The sequence below is a fragment of the Tribolium castaneum genome, chromosome 7, assembly GCF_031307605.1.
Source record: "Tribolium castaneum strain GA2 chromosome 7, icTriCast1.1, whole genome shotgun sequence".
Taxonomy (NCBI): domain Eukaryota; kingdom Metazoa; phylum Arthropoda; class Insecta; order Coleoptera; family Tenebrionidae; genus Tribolium; species Tribolium castaneum.
Genome location: NC_087400.1, coordinates 7762536 through 7784488, shown reverse-complemented (window position 1 = coordinate 7784488; position 21953 = coordinate 7762536). Strand labels below are relative to the sequence as shown.

The window sequence follows — 21953 nt, the reverse complement described above, 5'->3', positions numbered from 1 at the left end:
TAAACGTAAATTATGCCAAAAGGTAGGCTTTTCAATGTCTTTGTAATAATTTTCCAATAAAGAAAGTGAACCAAACAGTCATTCGTTATTCGTGTTTTCCTCGTCATCTCTCATTTGTCAACATAAGTTTCTTGCATCAAAGATGCAATAATCATTCCGCATAGGCAATGTAATAATTGTGAAGCCTCAAAATTCGTACAACGCTCAAAATATCCGAATAAACATTTTCCCGTCATTTATGGTTACTGTTTTCGACCTAGCTCAGTGGCGCCCCCAACGGTAATTTTATTTCCGAATTGGCACCAAATTGGCGACATATTTTTTTTTCAATTCCAGAAAAAAATAAAATTACTGTCAAACAAGCCATAGCCTTCCTAGAGTATTTTAACCGTCGGATTTTCCCTCTCGTAGATTAGATTATGTCAAATGTATTATGTACACAAAGAAATGATTGATTATAATTAGATTTGAGTTTTGTTTTTGACCTTTCAACTTCGTAATTGGATACACAAAAAGCGCTCGCTTGAACGAAGTTTGGTGAAACTTTGCATGAATGTGCCGCTCCAATTTAAAGCGTTTATTTGATTGCCAACTTCGTGATAAAATCTATCAACAGCTGTGCGAAAAAAACACAAATTACACACTTGCTTTTATTTCAACTTTGAAAAATTAATTCTTCTTGTACCGATACCAACAATCTACAGTTTCAAAAGCCGTGTCCTGTGGAGTGCTCTTTTCCACAACGCAGTCCTTGACCACTTTATTAGCCTCCTCTTCGCTTCCACTGACTTTCATCAAAGTTGACTTGATGACATCGTATTGCAATTTCCCATCTTCGTTCATAAAACCGTTCTTCTTGAAAGTACAAAATGTGTACTCTTTTAATTTCGGGTCTTCAACTCTCTTCTGATTCCTCAACTGTTGAAGAATTTCACTCGTGACGCCGCTTTCTTGGATGCACTCCTGTGTCCATTTCTTCATCTTCTCCTTTTCTTCATCCAAAGTGTCCTAATTAACGGTTAAATCGAGCCAAACCTAGACATTCACTTACTTGTTTTTGCTGTTTTGCAACAACAAGACCGATTAAGACACAGATAAGCACAATTTTCATTTTTTGACCCGACTTGATGACAGCACGTCTGGAATAAAACTGTTGTCTTAAAATTCCGTGAAGGTTGTTTTGAAATGATAACACAAGTTTGATAATCGAAAATTTATTTTAGTTTGGCTGGTATGCAAAGAAACATTTCGTGTGCAGTCTCTTGAGGTGTACTCTTTTGTCTAGCACACTCATTCACCAATTTGTTGGCAATTTCATCACCCCATTGGTTTTTCAAAGACGTTCTGAGCTTCTCAATTAGGAGAGTACCATCTTCACTTATAAAACCAAGCTTTTTCAAGAGACAAAACGCATTTTCTCCCAGTTTTGGGTCCTCAGAAAGTGTAATATTGGGCAGTTTATTCATAGATTCCATTGAAACTCCGCTTGCTTCGAAACATTCTTTTTGCCATTTGGCTACGTCCTGAGGGTCTTTGTCAAACCACTCCTAACAAAAAAATTAATAAAAATTCATAATACCTTTACTTGCTTACTTTACGAGCGTAACAAACGCTGAGAAGACTCAATAGTATAAATAGCTTCATTTTTTGCTAATCTATATTGCCATTTTAACGAATAAAATCTTACTTATATACGATGCGAGTCAAGGACAAGTAAAGAATCAAAGGCCACCCATCAAAAACTAATTTTTAATTGCATTATTGATTAAGAAACGATTACATTTTTATCTCACTTGATAGAACACCAATTAATTAATTTAAACGAAGAACGTTTGGTGCATGATGTAAGAAAGTATTACACTCTGTATAAATAGATAAAAGAAGGCTTATTCTCCTACAACTGTTAACGTTGTGCTAACACCCGGAAGATTACCCGGACTCGTCCTTCGGGTCACGAAAGCAAGGATTCTAATCCTCTTAAGGAATACCGGATTTTACCCGGAGGAAAATACGTCATTTAAAATTAGTTAGGAAAAAATTCGCAAACTGTAACAGTTTACAGCGCAGTTGCAAACCCTAGTTACAGTGTGTGCTACCTTGCGTCCTCTTACGGCTGAATTTTGAGATAAAATGTTTGGGAATCGCTCCATCGAGGACGTTGCTTGTTCAAACTTTCGCCAAACATTGATTTAACTTCCGGAAACACCAGTTTAGTTCCAAACTAATTCAATAGAGAAAATATCATCAATATTTGTTTCAAAATTAATCAATTTAATTTGAATGAAATTAATTAATTGAACTACGTACTGATTAATTAAATAAAGTAGCAATGAATATATTTAAAATTGATCATTGTTGCGGAAAAATGTGGAAATGTGGAAAAAAGGTTGTGATAGAAAAATAGATTTTTTTATTTTTAAATGTAATTTTTTTGAGGTCAAGGACAAATGAAGTCATTTTATAAAATCTTGCAGCATAATAAATTGATAACTTATCGCTTTAAACAAACTCATTTGATTATATAATTTAGTATTTGTTTATTATTTAATAGAAACAATCTCACAGAGAATTTGTTTATTTCTGTTAATGCACGCAAATACGAAAAATAATCTCGAATTAAATATCCGGATTCAGGACCAATTTTTTGTGGATTAAAACAATATTTTGTTAAAAATCGATAATGGAACCCAATTTGGACAAAATCAATATATTTGTATAAGACAACGGATGGCGTAAAGATAGTATTGAAGGTATCGACAAATATTCATATACAGGGTGTTCCGTTTTTATTGTTACAAATTTAAACAGGTGATAGATAGAACATTCAACTTTAAGACAAATGTTTCTTAAGTTTTTCTTAATATTTCAGAAACTTTTTCAGATAAAATTACAAAATTTGGTATAGTTAGTAACCTTTATATGCCTCATCAAATTAGAGAATTAAATGTAGAAATTTTTAATCAGGAACGTCCCAAATTGGAGGGAAGACCTAACAATTTTGGCTTTAATTTTTTGACACTTTTGGCAAAAAAATCGTAAATTCCATAGTTTTTTACACAAAAAGACCACTTGTTTTGTTTCGATACAATTCACTGTTTTTGAGTAAAGTAAAATAGATTAAAAATTTATGTTACAGACCATAAACCGCACGAAAATCAGGAAGAATGACCAGAACCAAATTAAAATCTAGGTCTTTTGAGGTCAACGTTTTGGCAGTTCTTGTAAGGGGCATCTTCAGGACAGGTTCTGACTGCGAAAGTATCTATTCATCTCTGATTTTTATGCTGTTTATGGTCTGTTAGACAACGTTTAAATTAAATTTACTCTAAAACAGTGAGTTGTATCGAATTTACAATTTTGTCGCTAAAAAAGTCAAAAAACTAAAGCCAAAATAGTTTAGGTAGTTTTTACCCTACACTCCCCCCCCCACAGTTTAGGACACCCCTGATTAAAAATTTCTACATTTGATCTTTGAATTCGATTTAGCGTAAAAAGATTATCGACTGTACTAAATTTTGTAATTTTATCTAAAATAGTTTCTGAAATATTGAGAAAAAATACACCTTTCAGAGGGTGTAGCTCCCTTACAAAGTATTTTTCGATACATGTTTATAGAAAATTTTTGTCTTAAAATTGAATGTTCTATCACCCGTTTAAATTTGTAATAATAGAAACGGAACAGCCTGTATATTTTATTAAAATTTTATTTATTTCTTTCTGTGACGCATTTTTCAATTATTATTTTGTTGAGCAAATATAATTAACTATGAAAAATAAAACTTAGTCTTAGTGAAAAATCGATAAATAAACAATACAATTTTCAAATTTAATTTAATTTATAATAAAAATTAACTTTTTGTAAAATCTTGCAAAATAAAAGGTTTATAATTTATAATTCTAAACAGACTTTTTTTATTATATAATTTAATTGCAACAAATTTGCAAAAAAAGTTTTTTTAGATTAATATCCGTATTCAGAACCAGATTTTGGGCAATTAAGACACAAACTCTTTTTAAAAATCTATTGACTAAACCAAAGTACAAAATTATCTAATGGGAGTGAACTTTCTTGTCGACTAAGCAGGTGAACAAGTGAGAGGCTGTGTGTTGTGGAGTGTCCTTCTTCTCGTTACATTTCTCAACAAGAGCATCCACAGTATCAGGATGTTCGCTGTTTTCCTTCAACTTGGTCTTGATCGTATCGGCCAAAATATCACCAGCCTCATTCATAAACCCGGCTTTTTTCAAAATACAGAACCCATGTTCGTCCAACTTGGGGTCATGAACATCCTCATGGTTCCTCACTTTGTTCAAAAGCTCCTCGGAGACGCCCGACACCGACTTGCACTCGTCGCTGTATTTCCTCAGCTTTTCCTTAGCTGTTTCGGCCTGAAATTGCGATTTTTTTTTGGCGAAATTTAATTATTAATACACTTACTTGAGCCGCAGCCACTAAAGCAAACACGGCGAGACACACAAAGACTTTCATTTTCGTTGTGATCAAAGAAAACACTACAAAAGCTTACCGAAAATTTTGCACTTTTATATCATTTGATTTATCTATGTTTACAGACGAGTTCAAAGGCGAGTGTGTTTCCATGCGGTGGTGTTATTATTTTGGAGAAGGTTTCTCGGTATTCTTATCGAAATGTGACAAAGATGTTCAAATCAAAAATAACAATAATCAGAAATTTGTTGACACAATATTCAATAAGTTTCCACAACTTGTGTTTGTGGGGCTTGAAGTAAAACATCAACTCGTAATTAGCTTCCGCAATGTACTATATACTGCAGAACAGTGAAAATGCACCAGACATTAAACCTAATAAACATTACAAATATAAAATAAACAACGAAAAAAATCGTATACCATGTAAAAACATAAAAATAATGACAAAAAATACTAACAGGAAAAAGAAAAACAAACAATAAATACAAATACGAATAAAAACATACAGAATGACCACTTCTGTTGGCTATTCTATTTTTTTCGTATTTTATTTGTTGCCAAGTAAAAAATAAAACATAACTAAATTAAAATTAAAACGAACTAAAAATATAATTCACCAAAACAGTGGAAAATATTTGAAATTATTTTTGACTCGTTTCTATGTTAAATAATTAAAATATATTTTTTAGTTATTCAACAGCCGAATTAATTAATAAAATTAAATTTTCTTTACTTTTTTGACCATTTTGCTCGTTTAATATCTTATACAATAATTTAAGTATAGTATATAAATAAGTATAGTACGTATAGTATAGTATATAGTATATATATATATATATATATATGTATATATATACACTAAATCAAATAAAAATAAAATATAAAATTATAATAAAAAAATAAAGCTATGATGCATTTTCAGTATTAAGCAGTTTATTTTAAAGTTAAGTTTTGTTCTGGAATAAATGAATAATATGTAACGGAGTCAAGGACACAAAAAATTCTAATTGTTGAATTTTCTAGAATAATGACTTGATAAACTTATCATTTACTCGTATAAACAAACTCAATTATATAATTTCGTATTTGTTTATCACTTAGAAGCAATAAATTAATTTCTCGCTTGTAATCGATGAAATTACAACTTTGTGTTAGCTTCCATAAAACTGCGATAAACAATAACAACGAATCATTGCGATTATTTTGTTGTTAAATTATTTATTGCAAATCATTATGACTGGCATGTCGGTAAGCAGAGCCCTGTAGTCACTGAAAGCTCGTTCAGGTCAGGTGGCGCTCCCTAGCGGAAAGCTCTCAAACTCGGGAGCTTTCAGACGGAGACGTCACATGTGACGTCACGTTGTAGTAAAGTTGTGCTTGAAAGAACGATCAATATCTGGGTTTTGTTGATTGCGATGCAATACTTGTAAGACCATAAATTATAAATACTTGAAGAACTAATTGATAACTTTTATGGTCTTCAAGTGCATCTCAATTTCAAATGCATATTTACAGTTTTATTCTACAAAAGTTTGATATTTTAAATCAGTGGAAAATTTAAATCCTATTTCAAACCTGGAGGCACGTAGCACAAAGTAATCACATCTGTGTACCTGTCTGAACACGATTATCAGGAGGGAAGGTTTTTTTAATTTTTTTTAGTTTCTTGTTTTCAGGATTTGGAAAGTAAATAGTATTCCAAAGTAAACTTAAACTGTACTGATACTACTTGCAAATATGCAGTGTTTACTTTGATGTCCTTTCTGATTGATTGTTTAGTGGTACACTTAATTTAATTACTGCAAAACATTTTGTAAACAATTTATTTAAGAAGAAGTGACAAAATTTTGAACGTGTGCTAATTACTATTAATACTAATTTTATTATTTAATGCAAATATTCAATTATTATTTTATATCCTGAAAATCTATGAAGCACTGTAGTTTAAAAGCTTTTATTTAACTTGCTTTGTTGTCTGTCTGTCTGTTTCATATTTTCCAAGCCAAATTTGTAAGGATTCCTGTTGTCCGAATGAATTGAAATTTTGCATACTTGCGTAATCTGCGAGACAATGCAATTCTATATAGTTAAAACATTGTTTTTTACTTTTTTAGTGCATCTTTTAAATAAACTTTTTTTTAGAATTATTTTTATTTTTTTTTCCTATTTTTATATATGTTTTGTTTTTTTAATTATTACATTTTGTACTAGTATATAATTAAAAATTTTATTGAAAGAGTTCTAAACACTCGAATGAGGTAGAAATATCGATTAATGAATATTTCAATTATTACTATTATTATTTTAATTAAAACGAAGGGTAAAAAAAATCTAAAAAAATTTACATGCATATAATAAAAGATAAACTATTTAATAGCAAACGTTGATTTTTGTAAATCTTTTAGTTTTTGACACTTAGTAAAAAATATTTTTAACTAACACATACTGTATAATATGTAAATAATATAATAAAGTAACATAGGTATACTTAGAATTTTTTTAACTTTAGTCAGTTATAAAGCATCACTCTCACTGATTTAAAACCTGGATGTAATTAATTAATTAATTAATTACAATTGGCCTGAACTAATTGTAATTGCAATTAATTAGGTACACTTAGGACATTTAATCTAAAAAATGCAAACGTTCGCTTCTTAATTTTTATTTATATAAACAACAAGAGGAAATAACACTTTTTTTATTTTCTTCACTCATCGACCGAATTTTTGTTGCGGATGAGACAACAAATCATTTCGTAGGCGGTCGCCAGAGGTGTGTCCTTCTTCACAGCACATTCGTTCATAATCCTGGTCCCTTCAGCTTCATTGCTCACAGCATGCTTGATCCTGGCCCTAATCTTGTCCATTTGCATCTCTCCAGCATCGTTCATCATCTCAGATTTCTTCATCATGCACAAAGCGTGCTCTCTCAATTTGGGATCATCGATTTTTTCACCGTTTCGCGCCTTTTGGAGGATATCATCAGGGACTCCAGTTTTAGTCTTGCACTCGTTGATCATCACCTCGAGCTTATCGGTGTCCTCAGCCAAGAAGCACTAAATAACAGAAAATTAGTTATTTATTATACAGGGCGATAATATAATTCAACATTTTTTTTCCAGAGCAGGAGCAGAGAAAAAAGTTAATTTGAAATTTAATGAAATAAATTTAAAACATTTTATCTACTCTAAAGAGTAGATAAAAAAACATTTTAACATCTGCTATATAAAATATTATTATACAACATGACAAAATTTTATTTTAATTTTGACAGCAATTTAAAAACAATAAGAAAAAACGTCAAAAACATAGTTGTAAGACGATAAGGTTTTATTTTATCATGATAAAATACTATTTTATCGAATAAAAATGATTATTGAAAATAAATGGTGTACCTTTTTGGCAAGTGCGACCGTGGCGAGGGCAAGAAGGCACAAAACAATTTTCATTTTGAGTTTTGGGTTCGGCGCTGGGTTTCAACTGAGACTGGGGCGAATTTGTTGGGTTTATATAGTGATTGGTTGTTTTCCAATGGAAGAATTGTGGTGTTTGCAAAAAGTGTGACCCAAGATTGCAAAATGTACTTTTCCTTGCATTGTTAAAAAATCGATTTTTTATCCGATTGTCAATAACAAGTTATCGTCGCTTGTTGTTTAATAACAATTTTAATCATTTTATTATTGAGCGAAGCCTTTAATGACTTTTGCGGCGGAAACTAATTTTAACATATTTGGAACATGTAGGGTTTCGCACGGAAAGGGACTGAATTACACATAAATTCAAAGGAAAGTTGGAACAATGGCACATAAAATTAAAAAAGTTTGCTTTAATTTTATTTCCAAACTTGTAAATAAAAGAGCAAATGTTAAAAATTTATAAATGTTGGCAGTTTCCTTCGAATTCCCTCGACGATCTATAGATCAGTGAATTGGAGAATTACTTCCATTGCGGAAATTTACGATTATTTCGCTTGCGTTGAAGGTTCGCAAAATAAAGAAAATAGGTAGATAAGTGTTTTTCTAACACTAATTTGAATTTGAAATTATTTAGAATAAATGTTTCTTGTCCTTAATCAAAAGTCAACAAACGAAAAAGAACGGTAGACTACAAATATTTCAAGAAATAAATCGATTACTTGTGTTTGTTTCTTATTTTTATTTGTTAAATGACCTCCACTATTCTTAAATATGAGTCAAGTTTTTGATGTGGGAGAAAACTGATATTCTAAAACAATTCAGAACTGATGTAGTATTTTATATTAATTTAATATACAACAAAAAAAGACATATAAGGTCAAATGGGTTCAGATCACATTCAAATGAAATAAACATATTTACCATAAATTAAACAACTGTGGTATACTACAATTTTGTTTTCTTTTTTTTTATTTTTTTATTGATTATAAATATTTCGGTGAATTAAGTTTAATTTGTATTTGTTTCTTATTTTTATATATCATTAAATGCAAACCTCTAACTCTGAATACTTGTGAATCAGTTACTAGGTGTATTTTTAAAAATGTCACCACAAACCATAATTATTTTAAACGTGTCAGTGCTTAAAATTTAGTAGAATGTTTTCCACATTGTAGTTTAGTATTTGTATAAGTGTCTGTGAACTATAAATAGGTCAGGTTAGGTCAGGTCTACGAAGAACTATAACTAGGAGACGAAACGAGATATAAAATCGCACGATATTCTGTACCTAAAAGAAATAGTACGGCAGAGTAAAATGAGAGCGCTTCGAACGTTATAACGTCTCGGTGACAAATCGTTTTAAATTAATTTAAATTTAACCAATTCACTAATTACTTGGAAAAAAATGCAGAAATGTAGCACTTTGCATTTTTAACAAACTGAGAAAAGCTGACGATAAATTTTTTTATGAGGAACATGAGAAAAAAATTATTAAAAATTTAAAATTTTTGTTTCGTCCCGTATTTTACAAAACGCTGCGAATACGGTTAAAGATGCAAGAAACATGTTCAAAAGAAAGTTGTAGAGAATTAAATTTTATTTAAAAAAGTCAGCAAAACCATATATTTATCTTCAACGGTTTAGGCCCTGAAGACGCTCAAACATGCTTAAGCGACTGATTTCCATCAATTTGCCGGTGGTTATAAGTATTGGAAAGTGAATTTTTACCTAAACCGTTAGAGATAGAAATATGATGTCGAGGACTTTTTTGTAGAGAATTTAATTTTATACAACCCCATTTTTTACCCTTTTTTATATCTTCAGCCGTATTTGCAGCGTTTTAATAAATAGGCGATGGTGCTCACAAAAATATCGCTTAAAATTAGCAATTTGTGTTATATTTTTGCAAACGCAGCATATACGGTTGGAGACACAAAAATGTGTAAAAACGAGGTTGTAAAAAATTTAATTTTCTACAAAAAAGTCCCAACACCATATGTCTATCTTCAACGGTTTAGGTATAATTTCACTTTCTTATACTTCACCACCGGCAAAATGAAGGAAATCTGTCGCTTGAGAGTCTTTGAGTGACTTTGAGGCCTAAATGATTAAAGATAGAGACATGGTCTCCTAGAATTTTTTAAAGAAAATTTAATTTTCAACAACTTTTTTCCTGGCATTTTTCTTGTATCTATAACCGTATTCGCAGCGTTTTTACAAATATGGGGCAGAGTGCAAATTGGTAAACGTTTGAAATTTTTTTAAATATAGTTTAGAATATAATTTTTGCGTTATTTTTATCTTTTACTATTAAGAATTTACTGCTCTGTTTGCCTGTATTTTTTTTATTCGTCTTGTGCTAACCTTTATTTAATTACAACTATTTTTATAAATTCATTGCTCTGCAAACTGGAACAACTGCGCCTCTGGTGACAATAACGGAACTATCGAGAAGAGGGACGTTTTATTTGTACGTCGTTTCATATCCTTAGTTTTAGATATCCGTAGTCAGGTCAAGTCAAATTTTAGTACTTACCATAAATAAAACAACTTAGCAATACCAAAGCAAAAAACCTGTTTTTTTAATTTTTTATTGTTGTCTCCCGAAAGCTTATAAATTAACAACTTTTTTTTAACGGGACTGCTAAAAAATAATTTAGTGTTTGTTTGAGTTTCTGTTTAAAAAATATTACTATTATTAAAAGAACAGAAAAGAAAAAAGAAAAAAAGGAAAAAAAAACGAAGACTACATATTATGTTGAACTAGTTAGAGCAATACGATAGGTCACATTACGACGTAATAGATATTGTTGGCTATTTTTTACTTTTTTATTGTCATTTGAGAGTCAATAAATAAAAAAACTTGATGGGCTAAAAATATTTTAATAATTTTTTTAAACGCAGCAATTTAAATTTAACAAAACTTTTTCGAGACTCGTATTAGTTTTAGCATTTGTTAAAGTTTTTATTAAAAAAAATACATTATTTAATAAAAAAACACAGGTCAAGTCAAGTGAGGTCATGTCACAAGTTAAGTATTTCAAGGCAAAAACGAGCTTTTTGCTTTTTTTTTCTTTTTTTTAACTTTTAATGCTCGTAGTTTTAATTAAATTTGTCTACACTTTTGCACATTTTTCATTTTTTGACAAGTAATAATAACAATTTATAAGACTGCAAAATATACTGAGTATACTGAGAGTAGAAATGTACCATTTGGAGATATAGCACTTTGAGGATTGGTATAACATAATATTACATTGCAAGAATAATAAAAAAATGCTGTGATAAAAGTCACAAATTAAATATAAGTAACTAGGTAAATGTAATTAATTTTTAATTAGGCTAAAATAAGAGATAAACAGTGCAGAAAATCCAACTTTTTCCCACCTGCTGCACTCCCCACTCTCGCCGCATGCGCCCTCTGTCCACACTTTCAAACATTGTCAACATATGAAAGCGCGCGCGAAAGCTTCACCAAACTCAGTTGAAGCTCAGCTTTACGGGTTAAAGGTCGATAGCCTCCAAGTGTTATAACTGCAGTGCGATGCTACAATTTAACACACTTGTGCTCGATACGGACGTGAAATATAGCCGCAAATTACGCGCACGAAATTAATTAATTTCATTGTAAGTAGGAAATAGTGCAAGGGTCTATTTTTCGTGGTCTTAAGCTAAATGGGACAATAATGTGACTTATGGGCCGTAAAAGTGTGTTTATTTTTATCGTGCCCCAGTTTCAAACGCTTGATAAGAACATGTGTAAAGTAAAAAAATTTCGAGTAATAAATCCAAGTCTTAACTCTATCCAACTTTCGGCGTAAATCAAACACCAAACTCCCATTAAGTGCAATATATCTTAAAACATTATCTAATTTAACTTCCAAGTTAACTAAATTCACTATTTGGTACGAATAAGTAATTTACCTTTTTTTTTAAGTTCAGTGAACGTTGTCTCAAAGCAGAAATTTCTTTTGATTCATTTAGACATCACATCAAAGAGAAGAGTCTCGTAACAACGAATTTTTCGCCCTTTGAAATGAAAAATCTGAATCAATAATTTAACAAGAACTCAACACTAAACAATTTCATTTGTTCGGATGTAGGGATTCACTCTGGACATTTCCAGAAAACGCGTTTATTTCCACAATTAAAGAAAGGCAGATTAACAGAAACCTTAGTGGGCAAATAGAATCCGGTTAGAGTTGAAATAAATGGTTTAGGAGTGCAATGATTGAAGCAGGACGTAAAATTTTTAATTGTTTAGTACTGCATAAATTTTACTTCAAATATTTGTTTCTCAATTAATTTTTTGTTTAATTTTTATATCAATTACTTTTAAACAGCTTATTAATAAAAAGTTTACAAAATGTTTTCAAAGCATTAAAAATGATGATTAATCAGTCAAAAAACTGTGATAATACGAGTTATAATTTTTTTACAATAGGTTTAATATTGTAAATCATATTCCACAAAACAATACAAAAATTGGGTGCTATTTTTCTAAAAAAAAATATTTCAAAAAATTTTGTTTTTTTATTTAATTTTTATACAGCGTGGAGTTTCTTTTGGTGAAAATTTTCGAAACAGGTCAATTTTTATTTTTCCTTGCCTACTATTTGGTTCATATGGCTTTTGTTCATCTGTTGTCAGAAATACACAGCCACCTCTAACTTTTTGTTTTCAAATGTAATGGTATGTTAAGTGACACCATTTTTCAAAGCCTACGTGATAAAAAAATAAAAACCAGTTTTATAAGTTAAACATTATTTAATACAACAATTGTTCAAAATTGGCACCATTCCTCTCCTGGGAGATAACATAACGATAGTAGCATGAATTTCTAACATTTTGCAACATTTCTAGTGTGATTTACCTAATTTCAACTTATAAAAATTGGTTTTCATTTTTTTATCGCGTAGGCTTTGGAAATATTCAGAAAACAAAGAGTGCGTCGTATTCCATGTAAAGTGCGGTGACATTTGACATATCATTACATTTGAAAAAAAGAATTAGAGGTGGCTGTGCATTTTTGAAAACAGATAAACAAAAACCGCATGCACTAAATGATATGCAAAGAAAATAAAAAATCGACCTGTTTCAAGATTTTTTACAAAAATCGCTTATATCCAAGTTACAAATTTTATTTTAGTCAATAATTCCACATTTCTTTAATTTTTTTATTACTTGACAATATTTAGAAAACGAATAGTGCGTTGTACTGCTTTCGAAGTGCTCTTTTACCTGAGGTGTCACACGACATACCGTTACATTTGAAAAAAAAGTTGGAGGTGGCTGGGCAGTTCTGACAGCAAATTAACAAAAACCATGTGCACCAAATCATGAGCAAGAAAAAACAAAAAGCGATCTGTTTCTGGAATTCTTACAAAAATCGCCTATATCTAAGTTATGAATTTTATTCCATTTAAAAATTCTACCCTGTATAATTTTTGTAGAAATAAAATTTTTACATACCCTTGAATTTATTTAATTTTTTTTTGTATAACTAAACTGATATCAATGAATTTCTACAAAGCTAATTTACTGAATTTCATAAAAATATCAAAATAATTTTGGGTACAAATTAAATGCACAATAATAAAATAAATGTATAGTAAAAATAATAAATTAACGAAATTTGTAAAATAATAATTCTTTAATAATAACTCAAACCTGCGACAATCTAAGCTGTAAAAGGTGTACTAGAATTATTGAAATTTAGGAAATTTCGTAGAAAATGTAGAAAATCTGCAGAATAATTCTCTCAACTGTAAGAAGAATTTTTGGATTTAAAATATTTCTTTTACGATTTAATAACAAATAGTAATAAAAAAACAATTGTTAAAACAAGTTATTTTTATTAGATTTTAATAGAACAATGTTTAGTCTAATATACTGAAAAAAAATCAGAGCTAGTAGGAGTTTTTATATTTTTCGAAACACCTTGTATTACAGGTTGATTCAATCCGCAAATCGAATCTTTCTAACCCTCCTTTTTGCAATAACCGTAAAATGCGGGTAAACTGATAAGCAATCCCGCCACGAACCTTAACTAAAATATCAAATATTGACCGCAAAAATTTTCGAAACGCGAATATTTCCAGTGATAAGGCTAACAAACGTAATTAGTTCGTTAATCCAGTTCGCAATCAAAAAAGATACCGTTTCGTGTTTGCTAAAGCTCTCACATTACCGGACATATTGAGTGATTTCATTGTTATAAAAATAAAAATCGAGCCGTATGACACGCTTTACCAACACATGGCGCCAATTAGAAGTTATCAAATAAATCTCCCGAGGCTTGATTAAATGTAAATTTTTTCGGATGCAACAATCAGCTCTGAAATATTTGCTAATTTCGCCGCCTGTATGCAAATCTTGCTGGGGCATAAAAGAACTTGAAAATTCAGATTTTGCAATAAATTAGCGACGATTTATTGCCCCAAAGCCGCCTAACAATGCCAACCATTCATCTTATTAGCAAAATCGCGTCACTTTTGTGTTTTTACAAGTTCGAAAGCTGCCAACTTCACTCGACTGTTTACTCGCGTGTTCTAGGATCAATACGACCATTGAACATCCTGCATGTGCTTCGACCACACAAACTCCAAGTGAGAAATCGAATTAACCGACATAATGGCTCGAGGAAGCCGTTTCACGTTAAAAATTTTGAATAGAAATTGGCCATTTTCTTTGAAAAGTACAACTTGGAAACTCGGCTACTTAGCTATGCATAAATAATTTGCTTTAAATAGCTCACAGCTAGCGAAAATGTTGCGGAATAAAGGAGTCGGTTCTTTCAATAGAACCGAGTTTGGCAATTTCTTTACCACATTTTCTAAAACACAGTGTAATTAAAAGCAAAAATGCATGAGACGCAGTTACTGTATTACTTTGTTTTTTTTTTAAATAAATGTTCTTAAAATATCTTTCGCCCCACGCTTTTTTAATTAAAGTCGTCCAAATCTTTCGTCCCACGTGTTAAAACCCCATTATCGCTCTTTTTCGCTTTCATTTAACCCACAAAGCCGCCATTCGCAACAAAACAGGTTTATTAATCACCAAGTTTGCTAATTAGGTGACAGGATCATCATTCATGGAAAATTAATTATGTTGAATTAGACCCTCCCTTGCATAGGTCGGAGATTTTTTGCCAATTCATTTAGATAATAGCGGTCTAGACCATGGAAAATATTTGTTCCAGCAGAATTGGGGATTGAAAATTTATTGGCGACGGATTTGTGTTCAAAATTGCTAGATATAAATAGAAAACTGGGAGATAAGCCACGAAATTTAAATTTTCCTTGCACCATTTCTGCCCTAACCAGGTGTCTAGGACATGCTGTGTTTGGATATGAGGCTCGTACAGAGATTAAGAGGTGAAAGGACAGAGGATACGTCGTCACGCGATCGTTCGAAAAGTGTTTGTGTGACAAGTTTTCGCAGCAAGCCGCCGAGGGATGTTAGTGCTTTTAAGCTATTCCACCGAAGAGCCAGCAGCGCAATGTAAGGGACTTTTGGTGTTTTTTGACACTTGCTAGTGGCCACACTGTGGGCACGTGACGAATTGAGTTGGCAACACTGAGTAATGCTCACATTGGTCAAATCTGTGTCACATGGTTTGTGAAAACCAATCAGTGTATCGCATCTAGAGAACATCTCCGTGGTGCTTGCTTGCTGGTGGTTGGATTTAGGCCACGTGACAATTTTAATAAATGTCATTTACCATTGAAGCAATCGTAATTAATTGTAATATCTGTTTCAAAGTGCTGTGAAGAGTCAATACTTACACTAATAGGAATTTAAAATATTTTGGATCATAAATTAAATAAATTATGTCGTAAATAATTTTATCATATATTCGATTTGAAACTTCAAGTTGGTAACGCTTTGAATGTTTTGCTTACATTATAAAAAAATGCTTTAAACCGAAAGGATAGTTTGATTCAAGTAGTATAAAAATTATAAGTTGGCTGTGCTGAATAATACTTTTTCACTATGCAGTGTTACCAATTTAATTTCAGAATCTTAAAACATTTTGATTATAAATTAATTCTAATTCCTTATTAAATGGTATAAAATAAACAGAGGTTGCCATCTAAAATAAACAAAATAAAAACATTTAAAAATAAAAAAAATTGAAAATAAATTGTAAACACCCTGTAATAATTCAAATCAATCAAAGCCACTTAATATGTCTGTTAGACCTTGTTTAACTCTTACGTAATAATAGTGTTTTCAAAAAAGCACTGTTTTTAATTTTTATTAATTTTTAAAACTAAAGGCGTAAAATTTTTTTTTGGTTTTAATTTTTTTAACAGGAATCCCTGACTCGATTTAATAAAACTTTAGAGACGTGTAAGAAACTCAAAAACTTTCATAATGAGTACAAAAAAATAATAGCATGTTATTATAAAAATATTTTATGACGTCATACGACTTTTGGGGTACTCTGCTTAATCAAAAATAATTTCCTAAAATGTATCCCAGAGTATAAATAACATATTCTACAAAATAACAAAACTCTAACTTTAATAATAACTGAGCTACAAAAGACGGGAGCTGGGCTGGACCAGTCTGTATATAACTTCAACAATGAAGGATTTTTTGTTTACCCTCTTGGAATGTAATTTTCCACAAACTCAAAAAACGTGTTTATTTTAGTTTTAGATGAACACTCAAATACCAATTTTCTTGGTTATAACTTCGAAAAAGACAGATTATATTATATATAATATATAATATATATTAACTATTATATATTATATATTATATATTATATATTATATATTATATATTATATATTATATATTATATATTATATATTATATATTATATATTATACATTATATATTATTTTGAAGCTACTTTCATAAAAAATGGTGTTTGATCTTCCGATCAAAAATGAAAAAAGACGTGTTTCTAGATCTTAAAAGTTTCACTCCCAAATGGATTGAATATAATATATATTATATTATATTAACATATAATATAATATACACGTTTTTTTCATTTTTGCTCGGAAGATCAAATACAATTTTTTATGAATGTAGCTTCAAAATAATAACGATTTTTTATGTTTAAGACTCTTTGGGGATGAAATTTCTAAAAATAATAAAATACTTGTTTCTTTATTTTTCACCAAATGCCCAAATACCAATTTTTATAAATATCAGTTAAAAAATGACGGAATTTGATATTTATCCTTTTGGGAATGGGATTTCAAAAAACATGAAACACGTGTTTCTTTATTTTTTACCGACTGTCCAAATAACAATTTTCATAAATATAAGTTAAAAAATGAAGGATATTTATATTTAACCTTCTTAGGGGTAGAAATTCCAAATATTCTAAAACACACGTTTTTTATCTTTAACCGAAAGCTCAAGTACCAATTGCATGGATACAAATTAAAAATTACGGATTTTTATACAAATTCCAACCCCTGTTCAACACCCTTGAGGTTAGTATTTTCAACTAAAACAGTGTTTCTTTACTTCTTACTGAAGGCATAAATACCAACTTCAATTAATGTAAATTCAGAAGTTACGAATTTTTATACAAATTTTATTACGCCATTTAACCCTCTTAAGGGTTGATTTTCCAAAAATCTTGAAACTCGTCTTTCTTATTTTTTAACCAAAAGCCTAAATACTAATTTTCAAGAATATAACTTTGAAAATGACAAAAATTTATTCAACTTTTAACACCTCATGTAACCCCCATAGGGAGTGATTTTCCAGAAATTCTAAAACACGTCTTTCTCCTTTTTTAACTAAACCCTAAATATTAATTTTTAAAAATGTAAGTTCAATGTAATTTTATAAATCACGAATTTTCTAAATTCTAATTTTAAATTCAACTCCCCATTTAACGCCTTTAGGAGTTGATTTTTCAAAAATCCTGAAATAAGTCTTTCTTTTTTTAACTGAAAGCCCAAAAACTAATTTTCAAAAATATTACTTTAAAAATGACGGATTTTTATAAAAAAAATTATACCTTCTGAGAAAGTGATTTTACAAAAGTCCTTTCTTAGTACATGCGTACGTTATAAAAGCTTACTATTGTATAATTTTTAGGTTTCCCTACTTAGCCGTTTTTAGGTTTTGTTGATAGGTCAGTCAGTCCGGACAAGCAATTTTATGTTTTTATTTTTTTTTATATTATTATTATTATTATTATTATTATTATTATTATTATTATTATTATTATTATTATTGGTCAAATCTGAGTCATGTGGTTTATAAAAACCACTCAGAGTAATACATTTCTAATCAAGGGAATAAAGGTAATATTTATTTCAAATTTCTGTGACTAGTAATATGAAAAAACTTTACGTACATTTCCCAGGCAATTTATTTGCTTTTATCTACACATTTCAGGCGTGTGAGCTTTAATAGAAACACGCTTATCAGCAATTCCCTAACAGGTGATAAGAATTCCACCAGAAAACTTATGTTACCTCTAAATGAATAATTTTTACGATTTTTGGACCCAACTCGACTAAAATTTAATTCAGACGTTAGACATTTGAATAAACCTGAATTCTCGGTTCTATCGTAGACGAATCGATACAAATGTGTTTAAGTGTCTGAATTCAGCCATTTATAAGAATATTTTCTGACAGGATTTTTCCACATTTCGCTTAATAATTCAGTCTTGAGTGATGGAAAAACTCAAAAGTGTGTTTTAAGTGTGAAAAAATTAGGCTAAATCCTCGCAAATTCCATCTCCATTACCCTCGTAATTAGTTAAATTCCGGGCTTTTAAATTGAAAGTTCACGTGACATGGGCTATTAGATATTACATCAGGTTTTAGTGTTGCGTGCTTAATTCCATTGAGACATGTCAAAGCTCTTTTCAGCCGGAACGCAACACCTCATCTGAATTTTTCCCCTCGCTGCAATTACCAATCACTTGAAAATCTGTAATGTTGGCAATACTTAAAAGCCACTTGACACTCGGACAAGAACCGATTCCTACTTGACCTTTCTCCGTTTTATAAGACAGGATATGACTTTTCGAGGACCTTTCAGGATATAGGAATTCTTTGTTCATTAAAAGAAAAAATCTCGTTGGTGGATATTTTTATTAACGACAAAGCGGAAGAAGAAATCCTGAACAAAATTTGTTGACGCAAATTACCGAAGAGTTTATATTTGCTGTTATTTAACACAGATATTTGCCCTTATCGAGGAGGAAAAATACCTTTGGTAATTTTTACTCAAATTCAATTTAATAACGTGGACTAGTTTTCATAGCAAGTTTGCGAGCAATGGCAAAAGTGGGCGTAATCGTGTTACAACTTCGAGTTTAAATGCATTTGCAGACGGGATATGACATTAAACATCGAAATTTATTTGTAGCGCATTTTAATACATAATAAATAAGTTAGTGAGTCTCAAACTATAGCAATTTTTTGGTATTCAGATTTACCTAAAGTATTTATACATTCAACAGTACGATAGATTTGTAATGTACAAGTTTTTTCTTTGAGATACTTAATTCCTTACGACATTCCTTACGGCGATTACAATGGTGCTCTGGTTCCGTTGTAATCGGCATTTGAAACCCTAAGTAGTAACGGAAACTACGTACAATATTAAAGCAAAACTCGTAATTCAGTGCCAATATTGCCATTACTCTTTAGAAATAGATATGTTATGTTTTTGTATCAAGTTTTATAAACAATATTTTAGTCACAAGTTTATTAAGTTGGGTGACTAAATATATTTTTTCTACGGAAAAAAAAATTAGAAATTATTTAATAATTTTTGCCATTAAAAAATCTAGAACTAGTTCCAGTCTGCTACTAAAACGCACGAAGTCACGAATTTTCAAGGTATATTTTAACTTTTATCATAAATAATAAGAGTAGGAAAAGTCAAATATCTTTCGAAATACAACTTAAAAGTTTTTTTAAAGTTTTTAAGAAAGGTAATGCTCAGAATTAATAAACAAACATTCAACACTGAACATCCTGTATATTTGACAATATTTCATTCAAAATGGAATATTACAGTGTTGCCAAACTTTTATTTGTCAAAAACTTAATTAATTGTGAACGACAAAAACAGAAAAAAAAATGTATCATAATTTCCATAAACATTTATAGGTAAAAAATAATTAAAATAAACTAAAAAATTTATTGACTTTATAAAAGTTAATCTTAAAATATTGAAGAAGAGGCAATCAAATTTAAACTTATATAGTAATGTAGCATGCTATAAGTTAAATTACGATGCAACGAAATAATTTTCAAAAAAAAATAAAAATTTTGTAGTTTGCTGAAATAATCTGATCGTTCCAATTTTTGGGAAAATTAAAACTTGGCAAAACTTTTTACGGTGTCTTGTAGTTTTTGAAAAAATGCATTTAGAGTAATTGAAATTTTTAATTTTTTTTATATGAATGCCGATTACAACGGAGCTGCAGTATAAAGTCGAGCACCAATGTATTCGCCCTAGAAAAATAGTTTTTTTTAATGTAAACGAGATTAAGCCGAGATTTAAACCCAATTCAAATTTGGTCATTTTTTATTTTCGACAAAATTACAGAACAAAAAGGAAATGATTTTAACTGCATTTATACAGCGTGGAATTTTTAACAAGAATAAAATTAATAACTTTGATTTAGACAATTTTGGTGAAAATTCCTGAAATAGGTCAATTTTAATTTTTCCTTGCTTACTATGGTTTTTGTTTATATCTTGTCATAAATGCCCAGCCACCTCTAACTTTTTTTTTCAAATGTAATGGTATGTCAAGTGACACCTCATATGAAAGCCCTTTTTGAAAGCATTACAACGCACTATTTGTTTTTTGAATTTTTTCAAAGCCCACGTGATAAAAAAATAAAACCAATTTTATAAGTTGAACATTATTTAATGCAACAATTGTTCAGAATGGGCACCGTTCCTCTCCTGAGAAATAACATAACAACAGTAGCATGAATTTCTAACATTTTGCAACATTTCTAGTGCGATTTCCTTATTTTCAACTTATGAAAATTGGTTTTCAATTTTATCGCGCAGGCTTTGCAAATATTTAGAAAACAAAGAATGCGTTGTATTTCTTGAAAAGTGCTCTTCCACATGAGGTGACACTTGACATACCGTTACATTTGAAAAAAAAAATGTTAAAGGTGGCTGGGCATTTTTGAAAACAGATAAACAAAAACCGCATGCACCAAATAATGTGCAAAGAAAATCAAAAATTGATCCGTTTCAGGATTTTTTACAAAAATTGCTTATATCCAAGTTATAAATTTTATTTTAGTCAATAATTCCACATTGCTTTACAATTTTTATCGCGTAGGCTTTGAAGTATTCAGAAAACAAACAGTGGGTTGTATTCCTTGTACAGTGCTCTTTCACATGAGGTGTCACACGACATACCGTTACCGTGCAGTTTTGACAGCAAATGAACAAAACCATATTCACCAAATGAGGGGCAAGATAAAACAAAAAGCGACCTATTTCTGGAATTTTTACGAAAATTTCCTATATCCAAGTTATAAATTTTATTTCAGTTAAAAAATCCACACTGTATAAAATGTCCCGGGAAACCGAAGTTAATTTAAAACTTTAAAAAAATCTCATATTATTTTGAAATGCATTTTTTGTTAAAAAGAAGGTTAAGATAAACAAACGGTGAGGACACACCAAAAATGTAAAAAAACATTTAGTATTCTGAATATTGGTTTTAAATAAAAAAAATTCGTCGAACTTAAAATAACACAATAATTAAGAAAAATACATTGAACAAATAATGAGCAAAGAAAATTAAGAAAAAAATTAAGCAAAAAATGAATGATATTTTAATACATTTATGTGTATAGATATTTTATTTTGTAAATAAATATTTTTTTGATCATTATCTTGTGACGTCCGATTCTTCAACCAAACCAAAAATTATCTTATTGTTTTAAAAAGTTGGACGAATTGGATCCCATACTCACACTAATTGATTTTTTGGTTTCCAAAATGTTCGTAATTGTCACCTTATTTTTTAAATTTTTGATGTGTTTTAGGTAAGTAAGGTATACATGTTGTTATCAAGACCACATTTCCTTGTTACCTTATTAATGTGC

General features: G+C 30.0%; 4 protein-coding genes across 7 annotated transcripts in view; 1 reads left to right on the top strand and 3 right to left on the bottom strand.

Annotated features, from left to right (window-relative positions):
- LOC656074 (GTPase-activating Rap/Ran-GAP domain-like protein 3) overlaps positions 1–21953 on the top strand; it is a 75846-nt gene that overhangs the window by 23235 nt on the left and 30658 nt on the right. The window contains exons 1-2 of one of the 4 annotated variants that reach the window (XM_015984099.2): positions 11339–11492; positions 15199–15368. The exons of 2 other annotated variants lie outside the window; for them this stretch is intronic. In XM_015984099.2, the coding sequence (XP_015839585.1) occupies positions 15202–15368 (167 nt within the window). In that variant the 5' untranslated portion in view covers positions 11339–11492; positions 15199–15201. Of the gene's footprint in view, positions 1–11338; positions 11493–15190; positions 15369–21953 lie in introns of those variants that run through there. One more of the 4 variants, XM_008200592.3, reaches the window with a different exon arrangement.
- Positions 637–1204, bottom strand: LOC103314462 (uncharacterized). The gene is made up of 2 exons (XM_008200595.3): positions 1052–1204; positions 637–1008 (listed from the first exon to the last, which is right to left on the bottom strand). The coding sequence occupies exons 1-2, from the start codon at positions 1109–1111 to the stop codon at positions 670–672; spliced, it is 399 nt and encodes a 132-aa protein (XP_008198817.1). The 5' UTR covers positions 1112–1204; the 3' UTR covers positions 637–669.
- Positions 4009–4596, bottom strand: LOC656243 (odorant binding protein C12). Its single transcript, XM_962784.5, has 2 exons — positions 4439–4596; positions 4009–4389 (listed from the first exon to the last, which is right to left on the bottom strand). The coding sequence occupies exons 1-2, from the start codon at positions 4487–4489 to the stop codon at positions 4051–4053; spliced, it is 390 nt and encodes a 129-aa protein (XP_967877.1). The 5' UTR covers positions 4490–4596; the 3' UTR covers positions 4009–4050.
- LOC656161 (odorant binding protein C11) lies at positions 7097–8005 on the bottom strand. The gene is made up of 2 exons (XM_962706.5): positions 7845–8005; positions 7097–7505 (listed from the first exon to the last, which is right to left on the bottom strand). Exons 1-2 carry the CDS (start codon positions 7896–7898, stop codon positions 7158–7160), a joined length of 402 nt encoding a protein of 133 aa, XP_967799.1. The 5' UTR covers positions 7899–8005; the 3' UTR covers positions 7097–7157.